The sequence below is a fragment of the Neoarius graeffei genome, chromosome 27 (genome assembly GCF_027579695.1).
Source record: "Neoarius graeffei isolate fNeoGra1 chromosome 27, fNeoGra1.pri, whole genome shotgun sequence".
NCBI classification, from domain to species: domain Eukaryota; kingdom Metazoa; phylum Chordata; class Actinopteri; order Siluriformes; family Ariidae; genus Neoarius; species Neoarius graeffei.
This window is the reverse complement of record NC_083595.1, coordinates 47,290,835-47,317,796: the sequence shown is the minus strand read 5'-3', so window position 1 is coordinate 47,317,796 and position 26,962 is coordinate 47,290,835. Positions and strand designations below refer to the sequence as shown.

General features: G+C 39.3%; 1 protein-coding gene across 1 annotated transcript in view; it reads right to left on the bottom strand.

Moving 5' to 3' along the window:
- The window catches only part of tox3 (TOX high mobility group box family member 3), a 136,756-nt gene extending 112,282 nt beyond the window's left edge, over positions 1-24,474 (bottom strand). The window contains exon 1 of the mRNA XM_060911862.1: positions 23,799-24,474. Coding sequence (XP_060767845.1) covers positions 23,799-23,900 — 102 coding nt within the window. The 5' untranslated portion in view covers positions 23,901-24,474. The remainder of the gene's footprint in view (positions 1-23,798) is intronic.
- Between the last annotated feature and the right edge of the window lie 2,488 nt (positions 24,475-26,962).

Genomic DNA, 26,962 nt, shown 5'->3' with positions numbered 1-26,962 from the left:
ATCTTTGATATTTTAACATTAAATAAATATTGAGAAAGGTGAAAAAAACGACGGAAAAGCTAGCTTATACGCCGATACTGTTGGAACGCAGAAGCGGTAACAGTGTTATGGTTACAGTTGGGTGTGTTGCATGAGCCTTTTTTTTTTTCCACAGCAGCACAAAAATCTCTTCAGATAGTGTATTTTTCTGTAGAATAAAATGCCTCATGTGAAAATGTGAAAACAGACAAACACTAAACTCAGGCGCTGTGAATGTGATGATGAAGATGAAGATGATGATGATGATGATGATGATGATGTGGGGTTGTAATCTACACATGGAAACGAACCAAATCGTTTCAAGGACAAGATTCTGACCAGTGAAAAATGAGACGAGAGTGCGAGAAAGAGTGAAAGAATTACCATTTAAAATAAATTATATTCCATTCCTATTCCATTCCTGGAGAAAACAAAGACTCTTTATTCTTATCAGTCTAATGCACTGCTATAAAGGATGTCATTAAAAACTCTGCAGAAGGGGTGATGGTGCTTTTCCGATTTGTATTAGCTTTTTGTGGAGATAATTCAAATGTATTTGGAGCCGATTCGGATATTAACCTGCTACCTCGTGTTTGTATATGACTTTTTTTTTTTGAAGGGGGGAGAGGGGGAGTTTAGTTGGAAGAACACTAACTAATGAACATTTTAAAGCTGGTTATTTGGTTTCCATACCATGCAGCTGTGTTCGAGCACCATCTCGGTTGGGAAAAATCCCACAGAATGGCAGGATGAGAAAAGATAAACAAGGAAGAGTGGCTGTGGAGAAAGAACGTCAAAGAAAGCTCGAGCGGATCAACACTCGAGCCTGCGATCACTTTTCACTTTTGTCAGCGAGGGACAACGAAAAGATGTTACTTCCCTCTGTGTGCTCTGTTTGCACATTCAAATGAGTCTTTTATTTACTTTCGCTCTCTAAACTCTTTGCTCGCTCGTATTTGAACACCTGCTGTTTTTGTCAGGGCCGCACCGAGCGACCAAAAGCCGCAAAGCATTGTGGGTGCAGCACAGCACAGCAACGAGCAGTCAAACAAAAGACTAATGGAATAATCAGTTCAGTATGATTTCACCTCATCATCTAGCGTACGCTATCAGACAACTCATTCTCCCGCTGCATTAATGAGGCCAGAGGTTTGCTTCTCTCCCATCTTCTCTTTCTTTTCTCCACTTTTCCAAATGTCAAAACAACGGAAAAACAGATGCCTGGGTGGAATTAAGAGGCTATAAACAATGGATTAGGAGACAAAAGGTGACTAAGCGGAAAACAAAATGATAATAATGGAACATTCTGGTCCTGCTACGGTTCAAAAAATAATAAAGGACAGCTTTATTGTCGATTTATTTTTTCAGACTTTACGCTGTGCTACTTTAATGCTGCATTAATCCTTTAAAGGGCTTAGATTTATGTTTGCCTTTTGCTGTACATTGAAATTTTCTCTTGTTTCAGCATAAACCAAGCTACAAATTGAATTACTTTTTTTTTTTTTTTGGCAATTATATGAAATGTACAGCAACGGCAGCCAAAAATTAAAGTTTAAAAAAACAAGTATGCTAAGAAGCATTTTGCACTGTACAGTATTTACGATACAACGTTTAGAAACTTTGTAATTCAAGTAATGTTAAATATTAATGAATAAACAACATAACTGCATAGAGACAACAGACAGATCAAATCTCACTCACAGTGGAACTCATTAAATATAAATATATACCCCCTCTTTCCCTTTCCCCCCCCTTGATCCTAAAACATCTATTATGAGGACAAAACATACTTCTTTGTTTGTGTCACTGGCATGTTTCCCTCTTCCTCATTTTCTCATAAATTATTCTGCCCTGTTTAACCCCACTCTCAAATAACAAACTCCCTGTACCTCAGTATGTAAGTGTACCAGTGGCAAGTTGTTTGTGTGATTCTTTTTTTTTTTTTTTTTTACTTTTTCAATGTATTTTCACGTCAAAAAATGACTAAAGAACAAAACAAAAGATGACTAAAATACGCATACATATTTTTTCCGCAGGTAAGAGCAAGATTGTTTTGTATCGTATAATTCAGCAACATGTTGTCACCACAATAAAATCCTAATAATAAGAAATCCTTTTTAATTATAACCACAAACGTGAGACTGATTTAGAGTTTAATTTGATTGTGCATTTTGTTTCTTTGACAGGTTTTTGCAGCTCATTTCTACACACTCACAGGAAGAAGTCATTTACTTAAACTAACAACCCAGCCCGGATGGAGATTACTACTGCTACTTTGCTCATTCCTAATTAACCATTAAATTTTCATGGATCGGAGTCTCATAACAGCCTTTGAAATGAAACTATATGGTGTACAACAACAAGGCAAGACATTAACTGAGCACTCCTTCAACCTACAATAAAAATATCTAACAGGTTTTTGGGAGAAATCACAGCTTCTGATTAACTTGTTTTTATATAATCATGACACTAATACAGCACTAATGTGAAATTTTACTCTCTAAACTCAAAGTAGAGTAAAATTAACTATTTTTGAGGAAAATACTCAACTCTGGAAAAATTACGCAGCCATTTTTTCCTGTGTACACACTACAGCGCACACATATCAACCAATCTGCTTATAAAAAATATAAGAAATATTTACAATTACTCGAGTTGATCTTCGGCCGGATCGAGTCGATGTTAAAAAAAAAAAAACAAGGCACCGCTCATCATCAGTGTCACAGTTCTCAAGACTGAATTGAGTCGCTGTCCTGAATCATGAATTGAATCATAAACTGAATCATGAATTGATTCACTGTCCTGAATCATGAATTGATTCATGAATTGATTCACTATCCTGAAATTGAATCGCTGTCCTGAATCATGACTTGAATCATGAATTGAATCGCTGTCTTGAAACTGAATTGCTGTCCTGAATCATGAATTGAATCATAAATTGAATTGCTGTCCTGAATCATGAATTGAATTGCTGTCCTGAATCATGAATTGAATCATGAATTGAATTGCTGTCCTGAATCATGAATTGAATTGCTGTCCTGAATCATGAATTGAATCATGAATTGAATTATGAATTGATTTGCTATCCTGCAATTGAATCACTGTCCTGAATCATGAATTGAATTGCTGTCCTGAATCATGAATTGAATCATGAATTGAACTGCTGTCCTGAATATTGAATTGAATCATGAATTGAATTATGAATCAATTTGCTGTCCTGAAATTGAATCGCTGTCCTGAAATTGAATTGCTGTCCTGAAACATGAATTAAATTATAAATTGAATTGCTGTCCCGAATCATGAATTGAATCATAAATTGAATTGCTGTCCTGAATCATGAATTGAATCATGAATTGAATTATGAATTGATTCGCTATCCTGAAATTGAATCACTGTCCTGAATTATGAATTGACTCATAAATTGAATTGCTGTCCTGAAATTGAATGGATGTCCTGAATCATGAATTGAAGTCCTGAAATTGAATCGCTGTCCAGAATCATTAATTGAATTGCTGTCCTGAATCATTAATTGAATCATTAACTGAATCATGAATTGAATTGCTGTCCTGAAATTGAATCGCTGTCCAGAATCATTAATTGAATTGCTGTCCTGAATCATGAATTGAATCATTAACTGAATCATGAATTGAATTGCTGTCCTGAAATTGAATCGCTGTCCTGAATCATCCGAAGCATGTAAAATCCGCATGCCATCTTGCAATAAGTTTTACCTCCAAACAGGGAGCCTAAACTTTGGCTGACAGATTTTATCCTGTTTACGGTGGACATTTCCACCGCAAGAGAGAAACCAATCAAAACCAAAAGTGTGAAAGTGATTATCATGCCGTTACCATGTGGATAGTCTTTTATGAATGCGTAAGTGAGAGCTCAGCACTCCGACTCCGGTGTGACTGAGGAAGGTGACAATTTTTATGTTTCATCTAATTTAGGTCATTTAAAAACTATTATATTACTGACAGTGGGCACAAAAGAAAGTGTAACCTATAAAGTTTCTGTCAATATGTTTATCATGCTTGTATGATAAAAACTCATGAAGATATTTATCTAAATACATGACCTACTCATTCTAAACCTGCCGAGCTTCACCGGCAAAGCTCTCAACCCTAAAGGGTTAATGCTTTAAAACTTTCTATTGAACAACTCTACAAAGATTTTGCATGCATTATCAAAAGAATACAGAAAATACTCTTATAAGACATTCATTGCATTATTTACTTCTGCTCTATTGCTTAAGGGTTATACAAATTAATCAGATTATAAGGGTAGTTCTTCAGTAACGGAATTACATTCACAGCGAAACGTGGTAACTTTTTTAGCTGCAGTACTCAAGATAAATAAACATTTCCACACTGTATAGGGTATCTTTTGACCCTAAAAAAAAAAAAATAATAATAATAATAATAGCTATGTTTAACTCTGAACACAAAAAACTTTTATGAGGAAAGAAAAGTCAAAGAATCACGTCAGAAAAACAACAACTTTCATTTCTTAAAATTCAAACCAAGATTTCTCTGAAGCGACACTGCTATAATTGGGGTGATGATATTTACATATGGTTTTCAGTACATTTTGCTTTGGATTCCATACTTTAGCAATATCACTGAGCTGACAAGTTAAGGCAATCTTAATGATTTCATAATGTTGGCCTCTCTGCTGAAGAACTGCCCATAATCTCAGAAATTACTACTGAAAAAAAAAAAACACAGACACATGAAATCTTTCAGGATAAAATTATCATGATTGCAGCATCTTTCTGTCCTAAAATATCAAATTCTTGATTACAGCTGATGAATTACAGAAGCTCGTGAATGTTGCGACTGGCGTGCAGCGACTGTAAACCTTCAAGTTTAAAACCAACACAATTGTTATTATAACGTAATTCAAATGAATTTTAACAGAGTAAACACATCAGATACACAATACGGTCTGTGCAAAGGTTTCCCAGACTCTTTTATTTGAAATATGTGTTAGACAAGCAGTGAGAAAGACCTCAGACTTTCTGGAATTAAGTACATGGAAATACTTACTTGGTTTTACCAGAGGCTGTTGTCACAACTGGAGTATCACTTGACAGATCAACATTCCAGATCAGCCCTTTGTTTCAACAATGAGATTTTTTATAGATGGATGGTGTGTGTGTGTGTGTGTGTGTGTGTGTGTGTGTGTGGGGGGGGGGGGGGGGTAGGAAGAAAAAAAATTAAAAAAAACTTTGGACATAGGTTGGGTTCTAATTCAGGTTTTTTTTTTTTCCCCAAGCAAAAGAACAAGGACATTCAAAACCTCAGCCAAATGGTTTGGTGAATAAATTGCACTGGTGCAATGTGAGCTTCTTCCCTTTGAGTCTCTCTTCTCTGAGAATTAAACATTCCTGACAAATCTCACAGGACGATTTGGTGACACTGATCGCCATCGCTTAACGAATCCTGCCTCGTTCCTTTCTTCTCCTTTTCCTAATATGGATCAGAGTGCTTTAATGATATCTACTGTAAATATAAAACAATGGATTACACTTTTCTCGAGCCTGGTGTTCATTGTGCGACATGACGTCTACATAAGCCGATCATGACAAGTGACATACAGTACTGTGCAAAAGTCTTAAGCACTCTATTTTTTTCCATACAAACTTTGTTATAGATTTCTATTTGATGACTTCTACATTATCGAGTCGGTACGAAAATGTTTTAGAGTCCAAACGTTCGTTCATTTTCCAGCACAAAATTAAAGGGAAAAAAAAAGAGTTTGTATCTGAGCAGCATATTCCATAAGAGAGCACTTTACAGATTATAAAAGAAAACATGATGAAGGCTGCTGGGTTTTGGTGCAAAATGAAGAAGCGAGTATGACAGTCAAAGTGCCCAGAAGAACTGTGGCTGGTTCTGTAATACCCCTTTTCCACCAAATCAGTTCCAGGGCTGGTTCGGGGCCAGTGCTGGTGCTGGTTCACAACTCGTTCAACTTGTGAGCCAGCTGAGAACCAGTTTGCTTTTCCATAGCTCGCAGTGCTAAGAGAAGACACGCCATTACGTCGCTGTATACGTCAGTTACGTCGTTGTATACGTCATTATGTCGCTGTATACGTCAGTTACGTCGCTACGTTTGCATAAACCTTGGCGCGAATATCGAAGCAAAAACAACACGGAAGAAGCAGCAGCAACAACAACAACAACAATAATAATAATAATGGCTGACTTCGCGTTTGTACAGCTGTGGCTTCTCGTCGCTTAAAAATGGCGATCTTTCGCGGTCTTGTTATTGTTGTTGGTCTTAACAACTCCGCCCCCCCACTGACGTAAGCGGTTCTTTCCTCTGGCCCAGCAGAGAGTTGGTGCTAGCCTGGAACCGGTTTTTCTGGCCCCAGAGCCAGTTCTTTGTCAGTGGAAACAGAAAACCTGGTTCCAAACTAAGCACTGGCCCCGAACCAGCCCTGGAACTGCTTTGGTGGAAAAGGGGCATAAGATGCTCAGTAAAACCTACAGCTCATTTCCGCATAAAATTGCACTCATTGGACCTCAGACTACTATTTTTTTTTTAAAAGCAAAGGGTCGTCTTACACCATATACTGACTTTGTTTCATGTGGCTTACTTCTAACTGCTTATAGTCTTTTTTTAATGTTGAAACATTTACTTTCATTATTTTTGAAGCCATTTTTGGTCGACAGCATTTCTTTACATGCACCTAAGACTATTGAACAGTACTGTACATTTAAATTTATACAACCTTACAGTTATCGGTTTGTCAGTCATCAATTTCAATGTCACGTTGACATAACACCTGAGTGAGATAGATGGTTGGTTATGACACTTTATGAGCTGAGTGAATTAGAAAGTCATAACAGCATCATAGATCAGTTGTTGGGGGAAGCCATGGACTAATGGTTAGAGAAGTGGCTTTGGGACCAAAAGGTCACTGGTTTGATTCCCTGGACCAGTAGGAAGGGCTGAAGTGCCCTTGAGCAAGGCACCTAACCCCCAACTGCTCCCCAGACTGCTCTAGGTATGTTATGTCGTACATCGCTCTGGATAAGAGTGTCTGCTAAATGCTTGTAATGTAATATTGACACCTCTTTGAAAAAAAAATCCATTATCAATGCTTATGTAGCCTTACAGCAATTCTCATAGGGGTCTTATGTAGCATCATAAACACTATGGTCTTTGTAGTCATTTGAAGTAAACATTGGCGATATTTGTGTACAATTAGGTCAATTGTCATAAAGGGCTTATGTATGTTTTATGTAGCCCTATGAACACTGGTATTACCAAAACTTATAAAAGTAGTCTTTATATCAGCTGTTGAAATAAGCCTTTATTTATATAAAGGACTTCATACAGATTCTATGTAGCTTTATGGACTCAGCTCATACTTGTTGACCTGGTTATAAAACAGACATAAATATTCAAAGCACTATTGTGTTTCATCAGTTCGACCAGCACTGAAATCTTTATAAATGTTCATATTGGTTTACATCAGTGGTCTTGAAAGCTTTATGTAGGTTTCATGTGGCCCCGTGAACACTGGTATGGTATTACCAAAGCTTAGAACAGTAGTCTTTGTGACAGCTGTTGAAATAAGCCTTTATAAACAATGATGTAGGCCTTATTGTATGTTTGACTGTATGTAGTCCTATGAACACAGCTCATACCTGCTGAAAGAAGTCTTTATATACTGTAGCAGACACCAACATCCAAAGCAATACTCTGGATAATACTGTGGAAGACTTTCTTTCAACTTGGCTTCCATCTATTCTAACCCCATTGAAACCTTTATAAATGTTCATGTTGGTTTATGTCAGTGGTCTTGAACAGTTGACATGGGTTTAATGTAGCCCTAAAGTAATGTTAGCAAATAGTGTAACATGATACGAATGTTTTAGCTCAACTGACCTGCTCCCTCTGCGGCCATTGTTCATTTAGTAAGCGGAAAAAAAAAAAAAAAACAATGGAAATTTTTTGAAATATGGCTTTGCTACATGAGTCACATTGGGCTTTATATCATGTTCCTCACTCTTCCAGATTCAATTACATCCCTCAATGTCCTGAAACTCTCTCAGGTCAAACATTACAAGGGCAATAGCTTTAATCCACAATCAGGATCTGTCTCAGCAGCGCTTGTATGTGTATGTATGTGTATGTATGTGCGTGTAGCTCTGTGCTGATATTTTATGCATGTTTCATGTTTCAGTGCATCTGAATATCCCATGTGGAGTCCGTATTGTCTGCTGATTGATCTCAGCTCTGTGATGTGAGTCAATACGGCATTATTGATTCACTTTCTGGTTTTGCTTCATATTTAAAACACCATTTAGAGCTTCTGGTTTCTTTGTTCAGTCCTTCATTTTATGCGTATGACCTCTAATAACTACAAACGCCTTCTCGAGACCCGCACGTTAACATTCTCATCAATTGGTACTTTTGATCCTAGTGTTAGCACGTTATCCATTGGAGTAGTGCACAATTAGTAGAGTTTAACAGGATATGAAAAAATAAGCAAGCTGGCTCCTGGAATTTTATCGAGCAGCTGAGATGCAGGCAGTTTCTTGACCAGAGAAAGACTGGACCTGATCAGACTCGACTCCATTTTATCCAACTTGTGATTACTGCAGATCAGTGTTGTAGTCGAGTCACTAAACCTCGAGTTCGAGTCCAGTCTCGAGTCCCCAGTGTTCAAGTCCGAGTTATTAAAGAAAATCTCGAGCCGAATCCACTATTGATCCAAGTCGAGTCCGAGAACAAGACTCCAATCGCACCATTTGACGGTGGCTGTTGCTGCTTTTATGTGAAAGCGTCTCTGCTACTGTCAGTGCGTTTACATGCACATAGAGAAAATCGAATTTCTGCCGTAGCTCGACTGAAATCGAAGTTCTAAATGCCATGGAAACACCTTAGCTCAGCTGAAATCGAACGGAACTGGATTTCTCGTAATCGAGCTACACGACCTAGATTATGCGATTGTAGCCGAGCTACTTAGTGCATGTAAACCCTATCGAGCTACGTAGTCGAGCTACTTACTTCAGCACTGCCCCTTCCGGAAGTGACGAGTGACGAGACCACAAGCGGGAAACACAACAGCCTCGGTCGGCATGACAACAGTAGTAGTAGCGAGCAGCAGAAGAGGTCAGGAGGAACAACATCTCTCGATGTTGCTGTCCTCGTCGTCGTTCTTCTTGTGAACACGGAACTGATAACTTTGTTTATACTCTTGAATAGCTCTTCTTCATGATGACAACCGGAAGTGTACCAACACGATGTGCACAATGTACCTCACACAATAGCTCGATTTCCTTGTGTGCATGTAGGATTGGATTTCTCTGGCACCCCTGCTGGGACCCTTAGCTCGATTACCGACAGTAGGTCGATTTGGATGTGCATGTAAATGCACTGTGTGTTGGACTAACGTTGCTGCTCGACTACCCCATTTTAGGTAATGAGCTACGGATAAAAAGCCTTGTTCATCGCTCAGCAAGCCCCGCCCATTATCAACAGGGCAAATAACATGAGAGAGGGTTAACACAAGCTAGTTCATCGCTCAGCAAGCAAGCCCTGCTATCAACAGAGCAATGAACATAGTGTGTCACTTCCTTCTCTGGGTGGAGTCTTGGCAAATGACGATTGAAGTTCGAACTTGTCCCCGTTGTCTCCTCGATAGTTCTTCGACATATGGAACACATCACAGTGCATTTTTTCCCACTGTATGAGAAGTCTGTATAAGCAAAGCGGACAATCCTAGGGGCTTCTCTCCAGGCATTTTAGCGCCATTAACGTTCGTTTGCTCCTGAACATGACGTATGAACTGGTGAATGTGCATTCTCTTGCACAAAATTAGTATAAAAATTTATGCAGATATAAATATCTTACATCAAATTATTATGGCATGTTACAAAAAAATAAAGAAAAAAAAATCAGAGTCCTCGTCTCAAATTTACGAGTCCGAATACAGTTAATGCACGAGTCCGAGTCATCAGTGCTCAAGTCCAAGTCAAGTCATGAGTCCTTAAAATTAGAGCACGAGTCAGACTCGAGTATAAGTTCTGGACTCGAGTACTGCAAGCCTGCTGCAGACCATGACGATTGGAAATCATGCTCCTGTTTGGAAAGATACGCTAGTGTTTTAGTTGGAAGTGAATTAAAGATGGTAAAGTCACTAAAACAGCTAGTCATCTGGATAATGGTGGCTGTCAGGTACAAATTAACATAAGTACTATCAATAAAGATAATTAGTTCCATGGATGGAATATAGGTAGCTTGTAGACGAGGTAGGAGCAATGAGGCAATTCTGTGTCGAATTCATTATTCCCACAATGGGTCCATACTTTACTTCTCACTTTTACATCTACAGAGTTTTGATTGGTTTAAGCTCTGCCCCAACTCTCTCTCTCTCTCTCTCTCTCTCTCTCTCTTGGACTTATCACTTAACATTTTCCAATGGTCAAATATTTTATTGTGATTGTGATTGTATGCTTTGGCGATGTAACTGGTCATTGGTACAACGTATGTATGTATGTATGTTTGTGTGCATGTACTGTATGTTGCATAGAAGTTGTAACTATAGCTGAAACCATTGGAAAGAACCGACTTTTCATGTTTGTGTAAGTTTGTCAGTCATCATAAAGAGTTTATGTAGGTTTAATGTAACCTTATGAACACTGCCTTTACATAACGGCTTGTTCCCTGTCTTTTCTAAACTTGTCATGCACATGGTCAATAATGGCCCTTTTCCACTACCCTTTTTCAGCTCACTTCAGCTCGCTTCAGCTCACTTCAGCCCGACACGGCTCGTGTTTCGACTACCAAAGAACAGCGCGACTCAGCTCGCTTCAGCCCTGCTTAGCCCCTAAAACTCGCACCGTTTTGGAGTGGGGCTGAAGCGAGCCAAACCGAGCCGAGTGAGGCTGGGGGCGTGAGCAGACACTCCCCTGTGCACTGATTGGTGAGGAGGAGTGTCCTCACATGCCCACACGCCCCGCGAGCACGCTGGGATCTGTCAACACCGTAAACCCGGAAGAATAATAATTACGAATTACGAGAATTTCTGAAGCCTTATGCACCTCGCCTCATCTATACGCGCTTGCCAGTATCTGTTGGCGTTGTCGGTGACAACAAGCCACAGAACCAAGACCAGCAACACTAACGACTCCATGTCCTCCATGTTTATTGTTTACTATCCAGGTCGTGAGACTACCACTTAAAAGGTCACTGATGTCACTGTTTGCGCTGCTTAACGACATCACGTGACGTCCACCCACTTTCGCTAACTCCACCCAATGTGTCCACCCACTTCCAGCCAGCATGGTTCAGCGCGGTTGTAGTCGAAATGCAACTCCAACAGCCCCACTCAGCTCGACTCAGCACGGCACGGCTCAGCCCAACTCAGCCGCGTTTGTAGTGGAAAAGCGGCATAAGATCCCAGTTCAAATAAGCCTCTATAAATGTGTGTGTAGGTTTTTCAGTTTCCATGAAGAGTTTATGTAGGTTTAATGTAGCTCTATGAGCCCCAAGTAAAGCCTCGGTCACAACCGGCCGTACGTGCTCCTACGGCCGGTCTACGTGCAAAAAACGCAAGAAACGCATGGAGGGCGCGCGTGTGACGTGCTGATTTTCAAGCCGTAGACTGGCTGCAGACCGGCCGCAGAGGTTCTTTGTTATGTCAAACAAACTCTACAGGCGCTTACGTTTTTTCAGGTTGCAAGACAAACTTGCGGCCAACGTGCGTCTTTCTCCACGAACAAATAAAACGCAGCGATTTGGGAAACACCAAAAATCGCATGGCCAAAAAATCGTACGTCCGGTTGTGACCTAGGCTTAAAGTGTTGACGAATAGTGTAACGTGACACCAAGCTTAACTTCTTTTGTGACATAAACATGTTGGAAAAATCAACAAAACATAAAAGTTGCTGGCTGAAATAAACCTTTATAAATGCTTTTATAAAATGTAAGTTAATGTCAGTTGTTATAAAGAGCTTATAACAGTTGTCATGTATTCCTAAAAACACTGCATCTAAGTTGAGGGTTACTAAAATGGATATAGACAAAAGTAGATTTTATTATAGCTCATACCTTTTGAATGAAGTTGCTAAAATGGTTTTATTTATTTATTGTTTTAATGTTAAGTGCAATGAAGAGCTTATGTAGTTCTATGAACACTTTCCTTAAGTAAAGTTGATAAACTTTGTAAAATGACATCAAGCTAAACCGAACTGCTCCCTGTCTTATATAAACATTTCATCAGAATTGGAAAAAAAAAATGTTTGGTGAAATAAGCTTTCAATAATCCTTGTGTAGGTTTAAGTCAATTGCCATAAAGGGCTTATGTAGGTTTTGTGCAGCTTTATAAACACTGCCTCTAAGTGTTACCAAAATTGACAAAAGTAGATGTTATTACTGCTGAAGCCTCTTGAATTAATAAAAAATAACAATAATTTGTAAGCTTGCCAAGTTGTCATGAACAGCTTGTATAGGTTTTATAAAGCTTTATGAACACCACCCTTAGGTAAAGTATTGATAAACTATGTAATATGACATCAAGCTCAACTGAACTGCTCCCTGTCTTATATAAACATGACACCAGAATTAGAAAAAAAAAATGCTTGGTGAAATAAGCTTTCAATAATCCTTGTGTAGGTTTAAGTCAATTGCCATAAAGGGCTTATGTAGGTTTTGTGCAGCCTTATAAACACTGCCTCTAAGTGTTACCAAAATTGACAAAAGTATATTTTGTTACCGAAATGCCTCTTGAATTAATAATTTTTTTTTTTTTGTAAGTATGTCAAGCATGAAGAGCTTATATAGCTTTTATGAAGCTCTATGAACACCGCCCTTCGGTAAAGTATTGCCTTGTGTTATGTGAACTTCACATCTAAATTAACAAACATATCCTGGTTGAAATAAGCCTTTATAAATGCTTGTGTAGGTCTGCTGTTTGTCATTAAGGGCTTAGGTAGGGTTTGTGTAGCCTTATGAACACCAACCTGAAGTGTTACCAAAACTGACAAAAGTAGACATTATGACAGCTGATGTGTCAGTTATAAGCAGTTATAAATGTTTTTCTGTGTTTATGTCCGTCGTCATAAGGAGCTTATATAGATTACATGTAGTTCTATGAACACTGGTCTTAATACCTGTTGTCAAATATTGTAACATGACACTAAACATCCTATGTTAGGTGAAAAAGTCACCCAAAATCAACCTTTATAAACACTTCTGCAGGTTTACATCATTTGCCATGAAGGGCTTATTGTACGTAGGTCCTATAAAACAAGTAGATTATGAGAGAGACTATGATGCTTCTTGAAATAAACTGTTATAAATATTTATGTAGGTTGAATGAACCTAAGGGTTGTAAGTGTCCACGTAGGAAAATTATTTTCGTAATATGAACATGAAGAACGGAAAGCAATTCTGAATCATCGTGGTATATATGAATATTGTGCTTGCATAACTTGGGTTATAATATGAGTTTGCTGATCTGATTATAAATCTAATTACGGCGATGTGGTTCTCAAAATGATCTCAGCTCTGCGTTTACATCTGATTACTTTTTCCAGCAAAATAACTCCACACATTCTTCATATTTAACAGTCGTAGTAGCCTTGGAAATATCGAGGACATATTAGACAGAAAAATCTTTCAGACACAAAATACATCGTGCTATCTGAGATTTATAGGATATATTTATAGGATATATGACTACAAGTGTAACTCTCTCATCCTGGAACCACAATCACATTACATCCCAAGTTCATCAAGGACAAGGGTCGATAGAGAGAGAGAGAGAGAGAGAGAGAGAGAGAGAGAGCGCACTTCATTTGATTTCCGTTCATCGTTCTGAAGAGAATGTGATATGATTGGAAGGTCACTTCCTCTGTGTAAGTGTGTTAGTGTAGTTTCAGTATCAAGTTCATGTGCGAGTGCCATCAATTACGATCCCAAAGACAAGTTCATGCTTTTATTTTAATTCTTGTGCTACAAGTATAACCAAACTTCAGCATACTTAATGCGTCAAACTCCCAGGAGCCATCGCCGTCTCCAGACCTCCAGAGGTACGTCCCTCACATTTGTAACCAGTGTTGTAGTCGAGTCACTAAACCTCGAGTCCGAGTCCAGTCTCGAGTCCCCAGTGTCCAAGTCAAGAACAAGTCATTAAAGGAGAACTGAAGGCAAATTTTTTTTATTAGCAAAATTCTATTTATCTCATTTTATTAAATATCGGAATGCATTTTTGATCGCTATTTTGTCGCTGCTATAGCAAGTTATGAGTGTTTGAAATATGCTATGCAACATATCAGTCCATATGTCAAAGCAATGGCCGTAAACGAGATTCATTGAGACCTGTGCGAGACATCGTAGGACGGAAGTAAAACGTACAGCGGAAATCAAAGCGACCGACATCTGCTAACGTTGTCACAAGACGTGCGCGCCCTCTTTCGAATGCTGATGTAATCAAGCCGGAAGTTTTGCTTGTTTTGATAGCAATCAGGAAAGTTTGAAAAAAGTAAGCAATAAACATCATTTAAACTAGTTTTTGTGCAATACTTCGTTTGGAAAACAGTTTTCAAAATGGCAGCACTGACACCTGGCTGACACTTCACATTTCTAAGTCTCGCACAAGTCTCGTGAAGATCGCGCGGATAAGCGACGCCTGCCGTGGACCAAACAAACTAAATTCAACATGGCTAAAAACCGAATAAGCCGATAAGTATAATATTTAATTGCAGTTAGTTGCCAATACGAGTCACGATATAAAGTTACTAAAACCGAAAACGTAATTGAATAACACGTTAATTAAGAAATAAAGCAAGTTTAAAAATTATTTCAGTTCTCTTTTAAAGAAAATTGAGTCGAGTCCAAGTCGAGTCCACTATTGATCCGAGTCAAGTCCGACATAAATGTGTCACACACGCACACTCTCAAAAACACACCGATAGCTTTGAGTAGTGTGAAGATATATGTCCCATACCATAGCCTACAATAAATTCACAAAAAAAAGAAAAGTATCTTCTATTTATATAATAAGCAGCAAAGTTTGTTTGTTTGTCTTGAGCTAACGTTACCATTTCTCGATGGATTTTCACCAAATTTGGCAAGTAGGTCCGGGGATGACCCGGAATTTTGCAGATATAAACAAAATTCATGTACGGGCCCCAGGGAGGTCTCTGGAGGGCACAACATCCACCCACCCCCTCCCTCAATACCTTTCACGTTACATTTATCAACACAAACTCTCGACAGATCTTCACTAAACTTGGCACGTAGGTAAAGGAGATGGCCACACTTTGACAGAACTCAGAAATTCCATATTTGGGCCCCAGGGGGTCCCCAGTGGGCACCTGGGTGGTGGATGTTTGTATTTTTGTTTGTCTTGGGTTAACATCACCATTTCTTGATGGATCTTCACCAAATTTGACATGGAAGTCTGAGGGCAACCCAGAATTTTGCAAAACCCAAGCAACTCCTCATCACAGGTGAATTTTTTTTTTCTATTTCCGGTTGAGAGTACGTCGTGCGCATTCTGGCTGCCGCTTCTCACCAGAGCTTTTCTTTTTCAATTTTCTTTTTTTGTGTGTGTGTTTGTGTGGTTTGATGTTTGTTTGAGTGTTTTGTCCGCCGGTTGTGGTGTAGCTCCGGACCCAGTTTTGGGCGTCGGTTCCCTCCAGGCCTTGGGTCGCCGTGGGCGATGCCTGTGCTCCCAGCTGTGGACTGCAGTGAACTCGTTGCTCATTTTACATCGTGGTTGTCCAGCGCTCTGTGCTTTAACGCTTGGCGTGATATTCCGAGCGATGTTGCTCGGTGGCGTCGCGGCGGCTGTGCAGGCGGTTTGGGACACACCAGCGCTCTGCGTGGCGGAGCTTCTCTGCTCGCTTTGTGGATCCATGGCGTGGTGTTCGAGCGATGTGGCTGACGGCGTCACGGCGGCTGTGCTGGAGATGTGGGACTCGTTTTCATGCGCCTTTTGGTGGGACTGTGGCTGCTACACCACTGGAATTACATCTTGACCCCTACTTGATGGACTTTTTACTTTTATTTTTTATTATTTATTCATTTATTTATTTTATTGTTATTTTTTTTTCTTTGTTTATAATTGTAAAGCGTCCTTGGGTTTCTTGAAAGGCGCTATATAAATCTAACTTATTATTATTATTATTATTATTATTATAACTCCGGGTAACCCGCTAGTCAGGAATATTTAGGAAAAGGCTGGTGGCACTAATGTTAAGTATCCATGTCAAAAAAACATAACAATCTCACAAACATAACACTCTAATGTGCTTTATTGTAATAAATATACTTGTGTGCATTTCAGAAACATTTATTTCACGGTTTCAAAAACATTCAAAAACATTTTAGCAACATTAACGTTAGTTTGTTCCTGAACGTGATGTACGAACAGGTGAATGTGCATTGTCTTTCACGAAATTAGTATAAAAATTAATGTCGATATAAATATAAATATCTTATGCCAAATTATTACGGTATGTTATTAAAAATAAAGAAAAAATCCGAATCCGACTCCAAGTCATCGTGCTCACGTCCAAGTCAAGTCACGAGTCCTTAAAATTAGGACATGAGTCGGACTCGGGTACTACAGTACATGCCTGTCTGTAACTGCTTAATTTTCCTATTAGTTCCACTGTAGTTACTGAATAATGATTTTAAAAAACCACACACACACATACAAAATAATGTCTGGATGTTTCACTTATCCAGCAAAACACACATCATCTTCAGGAAACCCAAAACAAAACGTCCACATCTGTTTCCTCTTGAGCACAATCTCCATCTCAAAACCTGCTGTTTGAAATCTGATCACCGATGTCCAAGCTTATTTTCCTTTCGGCATTTGATCTTTCTGCCAACGTTGACCGTTTTTCACTTACCGCAAACAGAAGTGCACTTTGTGTGGGCATGGCAATGGTTATCAGGGTGCACTATTGCTAAGGAAGTGCAGGAACTTAGAGCAGACAAAAGCAAAAACAAAACACAAGGCCTTTTGGCTAATATGACATGATAAGCCATCATAACAAATGGAAATGTTTTGTTTTGGTTGGTTTTTAAATGAGAAGTGCATTTTTTATGACTGTTTATCACAGAAACACTGTATTTACCAAATGCGTTTTGTTTAGATATAAATCAGGATTATCACGAAGTACATCAATCATGAAGTGAGACTGAAGAGAACAGCAAGCTGGGCGTGTTCATGCAAAACAGTGTCTGGATATTTAAAGCTGAAGATATACAGCATATGCTTTATTTTTTGCTCTCCAAATCAAGCCATACTTTTAATGCACTTTAACCAAAAGTAAAACTGACAGAAATGCTTTTAAAACAGTTGATTGTACGGTACAAATGGACATCCTACAACATGCCGTGCTGTCATCCTACAAGCCAAGCCATCACACAAATAATTCTAACATTTTTAAAGATGCGGTCTGTAATTTCAATAAATATATATATATATATATATATATATATATATATATATATATATATATATAAAAAACACCATCTTCAATTCAGTTGCACTAAAAAGACTCTAACCCCATTCCTCGGATTTAAATACACAATCATGCAGTGTCGATTTGTTTAGAAAAGAAAGAAACTAAACTCAGCAGGTCTATTCTACCTAGGGGTGGAGCTAGTTTCAGGGCCAGAAAAATGCAACCAGAAGATATACGCCAGATCCATTGCATCTGTGGCAGTAATCAAAGTCAAAAGTATATTGAAATAATATCATTATTATTGGTAGAGGAGTAATACAACTATTATACACTAGGTGACACTTTTGCGTGTCTCAAACTGCTGTTTTAATAAGATGGCTGATGCAAAGGTCAGAGAATAAAATGGAAAATAGGAAAACTAGCAGTATTATGCTTTTTATGTTTAATAGCATGCATGTGAGAGAGGTTTCTATAGCGACAATGTTGGACAAATAGTTTTATCTTCTACGTACAGTACAGTGCAAAAGTCTTCAGCACCCTAATTTTGTTGTTTTTTGCATATAAACTTTGTTATAGATTTCTATTTTATGACTTCTACATTATCGAGTCAGTACAAAAACATTTTAGAGTTCCAAATGTTCGCTCATTTTCCAGCACAAAGTTAAATGTTACAGAAAAAAAAAGTTTGAGCAGCATATTCCATAAGAGAGCACTTTTCAGATTAAAAAAGAAACCATAATGAAGGCTACTGAAAATTTTTTGGTGCAAAATAAATGAAGAACCGAGTGTGACAGTCAAAGTGTCCAGAAGAACTGTCGCTAGTTCTGTAAAGCCAGTATCTCACTGGGCTACGACAGTCTGCGACTAGTTGGAGACACAACAATTGCGATAAACTATGCGAATTAGCGACAATTTTCACTTGGAATCACACTGAATTGATATTCACATATTTTACCGCAATTTTGTGTCTCCAACTAGTCGCAGGCTGTCGCAGCCCAGCTTTCCCTCGGCAGGCAGGGAAGTAGAGGAAGCCTCATGGAAACTGACTCGAGAAGGGTTCTCGACGGCTTTGCGACACCGGCGACACATTTGCGGCTATTTTGAGAGAAATTCTGTCGCACAAATTTTTTGAACATGTTCAAAATTTCAGCGACGAAGGAGCGACACTTTGCGACTCGTGCGAGGAAATTGAGAAGCCCTGCGAATGTTTCAAGACACTTTTGAAACTCTGTCGCGAATGACGTTCGCAAGCTGTCGCAGCCCAGTGAGATACTACCCTAAGATGCTCAGTAAAACCTACAGCTCATTTCCGCATAAAACTGCACTCACTGTACCGCAGACTACTATTTTTTTTTAAGTAAATGGTCGTCTTACACCAAATACTGACTTTGTTTCATTTATTACAGCTTACTGATTACTGTTTATAGTATTTTTTTATGTTGAAACATTTCATTTCATTATTTTTAAGCCATTTTTCATCAACAGCATTTCTTCACATGTGCCTAAAGCCCGGCACACACGGGCGATTTTCCGTTGCTTGGTCGTGCAACTTTTTGACGCAAGCGAAAAATTGCTTCGTGTGCGGATATTTGCGACGGCGATTTTTTTTTGTTGCTTGAGACAGATCGCAGGTATCAAACATGCTTGATATTCTGTGACAAAAAAAATCGCCAGTCGCTGACCTGTTGCAGAGAGATCGCCGCGTGTGCGTGTCTTTGCAGTAACGAAGCGATCAACTCCAAAGGCTAAGCCCGCGAAATAGTCATGTGATTTCCACGTGACTTGCATCCCCCTCCCCAAATCGCCTACTGGTCGCAGATAACATGCACATGCAGCTACTCGAGAGGGGAAACTTGCGTCCAAAAATTGCAATATGCTTGCGATGAGAAGTCGCCCGTCTGCACCGGGCTTAAGACTTTTGCACAGCACTATGAACAACAAGAAATGACTTTTTTTCCTTTTGTTACAGTTGGCTTTGAGCTGAATTTTGTCATACAAAATAGTTTGAGAAGTTTTTTTCTGGGTTTTTTTTGTTGTATTATTAGTTTTAGCAGTAGACACTGCAGTAGCAGTAAACCAGCATAAACAGGATGTGATTGTTTCATACAGCTAGTTTATCAAGAATGGCAAAAAGTCATAAAGTAATAAACAAAGTCATTGATATTTTTCTTATCGCAGCTTTATGATTCGGTAAAAGTTAATTCTGTGCTTAAGGTTAAAATTTAATCGAAGTGACATGAATTAGAGTTAACAATTGCTATTCAAGTCTTATCAAGGAACCAGAGTCAGATAGTAGTGATAATAGCTAACAGTGTGGAAGAGCATATGATGAAATGACAGCAGCTGTATACAGGTTAACAGCGCACACACACACACACACAATATCGTGAGGAGTTTAACCCATGCACGCCTGATGTACAAAACAACAGAATGCTTCTGTAGCCTCAGGAAAATTGTGTGTGTGTGTGTGTGTGTGTGTGTGTGTGTGTGTGTGTGTGTGTGTGTGTGTGTGTTTTGGGCTTTTGAATGGGTGTTTTGTTTGCCTTTGTGCTGCAGTAACAATGTGTGTGTGTGTGTGTGTGTGTGTGTGTGTGTGTGTGTGTGTGTGTGTGTGTGTGTGTGTGTTGGGGCGTTTAGGGGCGTGTAGAGAAGATCAGTGGGTGTAAACATCTCTGTAATTTACCATCTCTGATGCTTGTCACCTCGTTTCCTTTTTTTTTCTTTTGTTTTTGGCTCAGGAGCACAAAACCTCTCGGCAAAATCGGACCCTTGTTCCAGGAATCCTCCTCTTCTTCATCTTCATGCACTAAATAAATCAGCTACAGCTGCATCATCATCATCATCATCATCATCATCATCCAATGCTGAAAACAAAAAACATGGTCCGAAGCCCAGTTGGATGGCTGAACTCAATCTGCTCCATTTGTTTACGGTGTATTTATGATTTGTTTAATATGGTTTGGTGAACATAGAGAAGTGCTACCACACTGGGTTTCTGAGGCAATTTGTCATGTGTGTGTGTACACATTTGCCATCTGTTAGTACAAACCCACACACACGCGCGCACACACTTCCTGACACAAAGTCCAGTGGGGTTGCCATGGCGAGAGTGAGGCACAAAGAGAATCGTCCATTCTTGCATAACTGAATGAAGCTTTTCATCAGACACGAAGGTGGGGGAGAAATGTGTGAGAGAGAAAATGAGAGAGGGACAAAGAAAGAGACAGAGAGTGAGAGTGAGCAAGAGAAGGAAAGAGAAGACTGGAAATGCTGACAAACACCAAACTGTGGCCAAACTCCATTGAGGGAAATGCTGTGTCATTATTTGCATTCGTGTTATTCCTGTTATCTCAGTTAAACAGCTCCAGATCTTTCTCTAGGACAATAAAAAAGTACTTTGATTAAAAAAAAAATAAATAATAATAATAATAAAAAAAACAAGGACGCATGCAGTCAGCTTGGGATCAGCTTGGATTTGATTTAAAAAGGGGGAAAAGTCCCAAAAGTACTGTAAAGTTCTTTAGAGAGAAAGTGTGTGAGTGTATGTGAGAGAGAGAGAGAGAGAGAGAGAGAGAGAGAGAGTTCAACGTGGTGCTTGAGCTACCACTGAATGATCTTTGTGTTCCTTCTGTCAAACCTTTCTGTAGATACTTCGATCTACAGAGCACTAATGGAGTGAGCACTTGACATCATTGTAAAACCACAACAAAAACATAACCAGTCCCACTAATGGTCTCCGCATGCCTGCGAGGCCAATGTGTCAGCTCCGACTCACCCTTTTTTCCCCCGACGTTGTTTTAAAAATGCAGGCCAACCAAAATCAAACAGAGTACTGACATCTCAGTCACATCCCCCAGCTCACATTTAGACCTGAGCGCAAATTCCGCTTCAAAATCCTCCACCAAACTGATGAGAAGAAAAAAAAAAAACAAGCACCACCACCACCTCCTCCACCATCACCACCTCCTCCACCATCACCACCTCCTCCACCACCACTAACAACAACTACATCAACAACAACAATGCGATCTTCTGAAACAATGTAGGCATGTGTTCATTTAAGCCTTTCAGAAGTGGGCCCGGGGTTTTTTTTCTTGTAAATTTGCCTTGACTGCTACCACATGTGCAGCCTTCTAAACGGTACACTCGGGCCCAAACCGCACTCATTACAGAGCGGAGAAGCGGCCAATCAGCAGCCGAATGTCAAACCCAAACTGCAAAAGTAGCCGTAGAGCTGTATCTCAGAGTCATTTGTCGTAAAAATCCATAAATACTGAAATGCAAATGTAAATATCATACTGTATTTAGAAAGATCTAAAGGAATTAAGTGAAATGACGAAAAGGTACAAATGAGAACCTTTAGTGTAAAACTGGTACTTTTCCTTTTTTTTGTTTCTTGTTTTTTTTTTCTTCCTTCCTGTATGAATGTTGGCTAAGATTTGAAATGTTGATAAGAATATAACAATTCTCAACGAGTCCTGTTTTATTTTTTCCTAGTAAACCATGATGGCTAGCCTGATTTCCTCCAAATTACTACAACAACCACATTTCCTTTTCACTTTTGATGCCCAGATTAGGAAAGTTCCCTTTCAGTGTCCTTTTTTTCCCCTAATCCAATCATCCTACATTAGCTAAAGCTTCATTAAACCAATGGCTAATTAAGGTTCTGATATAGTTGTAGATTAAAGTGACTGGATTTCCAGATAATGGTGTCTTATAAAATGCTTCTGTAATTATTACAGCTATTATTAGCAAACACTTCAGGATGGCATATCAGATGGGTTTATGTGCATGTTTATTCATTGCCTATCAAAAGTGAGCAGATAAAAACTTCCATTGCTGATTACAGGATGTAACATTTTACACTCTTGGGAAGTTTTTTTTTTTTTGCTTATTTGGCACAAAACATGACCGTCCTGAGAAATCACGGCCAAAAAAAATGTTGTTGTCGGTGGTGTTGGTGTTGTTAATTAATATTATCTAAATATCATTAACAGGGATAAATGTGAGTCTGTAGAAAGTTCCGACAAGTTGAGATGGAAAAGGATGCATGTTCTGATTTTCTATCTATGAAAATAAACTTTTGGGGAAATGAGGACTGTTTGAAAGCTCTTCTTCAATGTCAGAGCTGCACATGAACGCAGTTACGAAGCGTGCATACATACTGATCTGATGGATGATTTATTTATCACAAGCAGTTGCATTCAAACTGTTTGTCGTAACCACAAATGGCTCTTGGAGGAAGTATATCCGGACCTAACTCTCATGCATATATATTATGTTATTTAAATAAAGGCAAAGGATCAGGTTTCTTTGCATGATAGACTTCACTAAGTTGGACACTGATAGTCTGTTGGATCGCATCACAAAACATGCTTTGTTCAACAAGATGGTATCTAGAACGAAGTGGGGGGAGAAGAGGTTTGAAGAGGTCTGAAGATTTGACCAACACTTTGGGAATTTCAGCTCTGGCTGTGAAAACTTTAGTGGCCCAATAGTAACATTTACACAATACCCCTGAGCCCAGGTCAACAAATCACACACAAGTGGCCCAAAAGGAAAACATTCCAATCATATCATTGTGTCATGATGCCCATGGCGTTGTGGAGAGGAGGAGGAGGAGGAGGAGGAGGTGGTGGGGTGGGGGGGCAAGGGGGGGGAAAGACGCACGGGAAAAAAAAAAAAAACACCGCACAATCCGTGCATTCATTGTCCCGCAGCGCGCGAGCTCGGCTTTTGTCTGGAGCGCTCGCCTAACAACTGCTTTTTCCAACAACGCGCTGCTTAATCCATTAACGTGACACTCTTAATTACAGGTTGCATGTGTTTCCAGCTCTCCAACTTCTCTCTCTGTCCATCCCCGTGTTTGTCCACCTCAGAATATCACACTTAAAGTCAAAAGTGCATGCAACTTCTGCACAATTTGTCCTTTTATTATTATTATTATTATTATTATTATTATTATTATTATTATTATTATTTCTTAAACGCGTGCATGCACGCACGCACCTGCTCCATGCTCATTTAAGATGCCCAAAGCAGAGTAAACTGCAAGACTAGAAACCTGTGTCGTCTTATTGCGTTAAAAAAAAAAAAACCACGCACAATGTTTATAGCATTAATAACTGTAAAGGTGCATGATGCGCAAACCTACTGCAAAACATGGTCCTGTGCAAAATATCACTGAGGTGCGTTTATGAATAAAGTCTGACATGGTGCGAGTGCGCATGGGGTTTTGTAAACAAACAAGCAAACAAAGTCGTTAGAAGTGCGTGCGCAAGAGCGCCAAGGCAACTTCGCGCAAGAAAGGATGAATTAAGAGCATCTCACCTTGTTGTAGCTGTAGTAGCCAGAGCAGTGGGAGAAATCCATGTTCTGTGGATCTCCAGGAATTGCAGTCCCCCCTGAGGACGGATAAAATCGTACATCCATGCTTTTTTTTTTCCTGTCTTTGGAAAAGCGCAGCTGCACTGCGACCAGTTTGTGTCTTTGCGCTGCCTTTTTTTAATGTATATATATATATATTATATATATATATTTACAATCCAAGAGGAAGGCTGGGAAGGTGGAGTGTCTGATAAAGAAATAAAGGAGTGGTTCAATTTAAGTGGGGGGAAAAAAGTTTGTTTTTTAGTAATCCCGGGATTCGGTTCACCTCAAGGAGGTGCGGAAAATGTCCGGGTCTGGCGCGCGCTCCGAGGAGTGCGGGACACAAAAGGAGGCAAAGTGAAAGCAGTGCGTCCTTTACAGCCTGTCCTTGCACAGCATCACACTCACATCTAATTCGTCCGAGTTCAAAGTTACACTGATCTCATACAAACAACCAAAATGATCCCTTTCCATAGGACACTTCTCTCCGTCACCATGATCCTCCAATGTCTTTTTTTCTTCCTTATTATGATCAGGTCTCATAGAAAGGGAAAAAAAAAAACTTCCCAAGTGCAGTTTACAGATTAATTATGCCGCCGGGTTGCAGGGGATCAGAGATAACCAATAGTCTCCTTGTTAACATCAGCCTACATCAAGCTGTGTGTTTTTAAGCGTAATGAAGAAGAAGAGCGTGCGGCCAACCGCGACCACGCCCCGCGCCCTGATAACCACGCCTACTGGGTAGTAACATAGAACTCCTTTAACCCGGCCGGCACCTTAAATCCTGTAGGTCGGATGATTTCTGTGCTTTAAACCCAAGAAAATCTAATATAATTCCCCAGCCCCTTACATTCAAGGGTTAAACTGGGAATTAGGCGTTGATGCAGCACTGCAGTTTTCATGGGTGCCAATATTTATATATATTTATTAATGTGGATGTTTCAGCATCGATACTGTACCGTGCGTTTTGCTGCACTAAGTTATGTGGCAAGGTGAAATGCTGTAAAACAGCAGGGAGGACTGAAAGCATGCTTCTCTTATGATGAAAATTTGCAAGTAGAAACATGCAGCGGCAAGAAAAGTCTGAAAATCAACTTTCTTTTCCGGGGAAATTACTTAATGCGTGCTCAGAAAGTCGCGAGAAGATGCCAGATGATGTCATATGTTAATTTGCTGACGTGTTAAATTGTCATAATTATTTGCATATCAAAATTGAAGAAGGAAGAATTTGTGAAGGCACTTCTGAAGATGTAATGGTGATCAGTGATTGGTAGTTGGGAACAATGGTGAACAGTAATTCGCTACTGAGAACACTGGTGATCAGTAATTGATCATTGGGAACAATGGTGATCAATGATTTGGTTTTTGGAAACAGTGGTGATTAGTAGTAGGGTATTGAGGGCAATGGTGATCAGTAATTGGGTACTGAGAACAATAGTTATCAGTAATTGGTAATTGGGAACAATAGTGATCAGTGATCAGTCACTGGGAGTAATGGTTTCCAGTTATTTGTAGTTAAGAACAAAGGTGATCAGTAATTCTGTGTTGAGAACAATGGTGATCAGTGATTCGGTGTTGAGAACAATGGTGATCAGTGATTAGTTGTTGGGAACAATTGTGATTAGTACTAGGGTATTGCGAACAATGGTGACCGCTAATTGGGTATTGGGAAAAAGTAGTGATCAGTAATTGGTCATTGGGAACAATGGTGATCAGTGATCAGCCATTGGGAATAATGGTGATCAGTGATTGGTAATTGTGAACAATGGTGATCAGTGATTGGTTGTTGGGAACAATGGTGATTAGTACTAGGGTATTGAGAACAATTGTGACCACTAATTGGGTATTGGGAACAGTAGTGATCAGTAATTGGTCATTGGGAACAATGGTGATCAGTGATCAGCCATTGGGAATAATGGTGATCAGTGATTGGTAATTGTGAACAATGGTGATCAGTGATTGGTTGTTGGGAACAATGGTGATTAGTACTAGGGTATTGAGAGCAATGGTGACCACTAATTGGGTATTGGGAACAGTAGTGATCAGTAATTTGTCATTGGGAATAATGGTGATCAGTGATGGGTTCTTGTGAACAATGGTGATCAGTGATTGGTACCTGGGAACAATGATGGTCAGTGATTAGTTGTTGAAAACACTAGTGATTATTACTTGGTCATTGGGTGCAATGGTGATCAGTGATTGGTAATTGGAAAACACTACAAACTGGTGGTGAGTCGAGTGAACCTGCTCTCTCAACTCATATAACTAGCAGCTGTGATGTGAGCTGGAGAGCCATACAAAGTCCAAGATAGTCACTAACATCAACTCAGAAAGTCACTAGATTTGATAGACTCATTTTTGAGGGGGGAAAACCCACCAGTCACCCAATCTAGTGGCAAATCACTAAGTTGACACCACTACTGTCAGGGTAATACATCACATTAAATACTTAAATTGTTGAATCAAAATTTGTATTAGACACAATTTAACTGCTGTCCAACAAATTATCAGATCACATCTCATCTCCATATGCTGTTGACATGAAGGTGTACAAGGAAACTTGGAGCAAATTCAACAGCTGAAAAATCCCCAGTATACAATTTCCTTAAATTTATACTTACTGTTAAATTTCCACTTGTGGTGTTTATTTATAGCCACCTGGACTTCCATTAACACATTAGCTGCTACTTCAACTCTGCAACTCTTAATTCAACCTTGTAAGATGACAGTGAAGTCAAACCTAAGGATTCTGCTGTGTACAGTGTTGCACTTTGGTTTATGAGATGTTGTATTATATTAAACCGACATGGTCTATTTAAATGATAAACCTGCCTTCGCAAATCCGAGGTGGATTATTTGCATGCGAATCAGCCGTTTCCTCTTCTGCCTTTCCAGAGAAGTCTAGACCCTGTTGTAAATGCAGCATATCTACCTGAATGCTTATACTCTAGGCTTGATGATAACTTATTTCACACTCGTTTAAAACAAACATCTATACTGCAAGTGAACAATAGTTAATTAGCAACTCGCAAGTTTGTCATACTTGCATACTCGCCATGTTAGTACAAGCTGGATGGGCAGGGAATGTTGAGAAAGAATGCTATGAATTCTACATAAACTCAGTA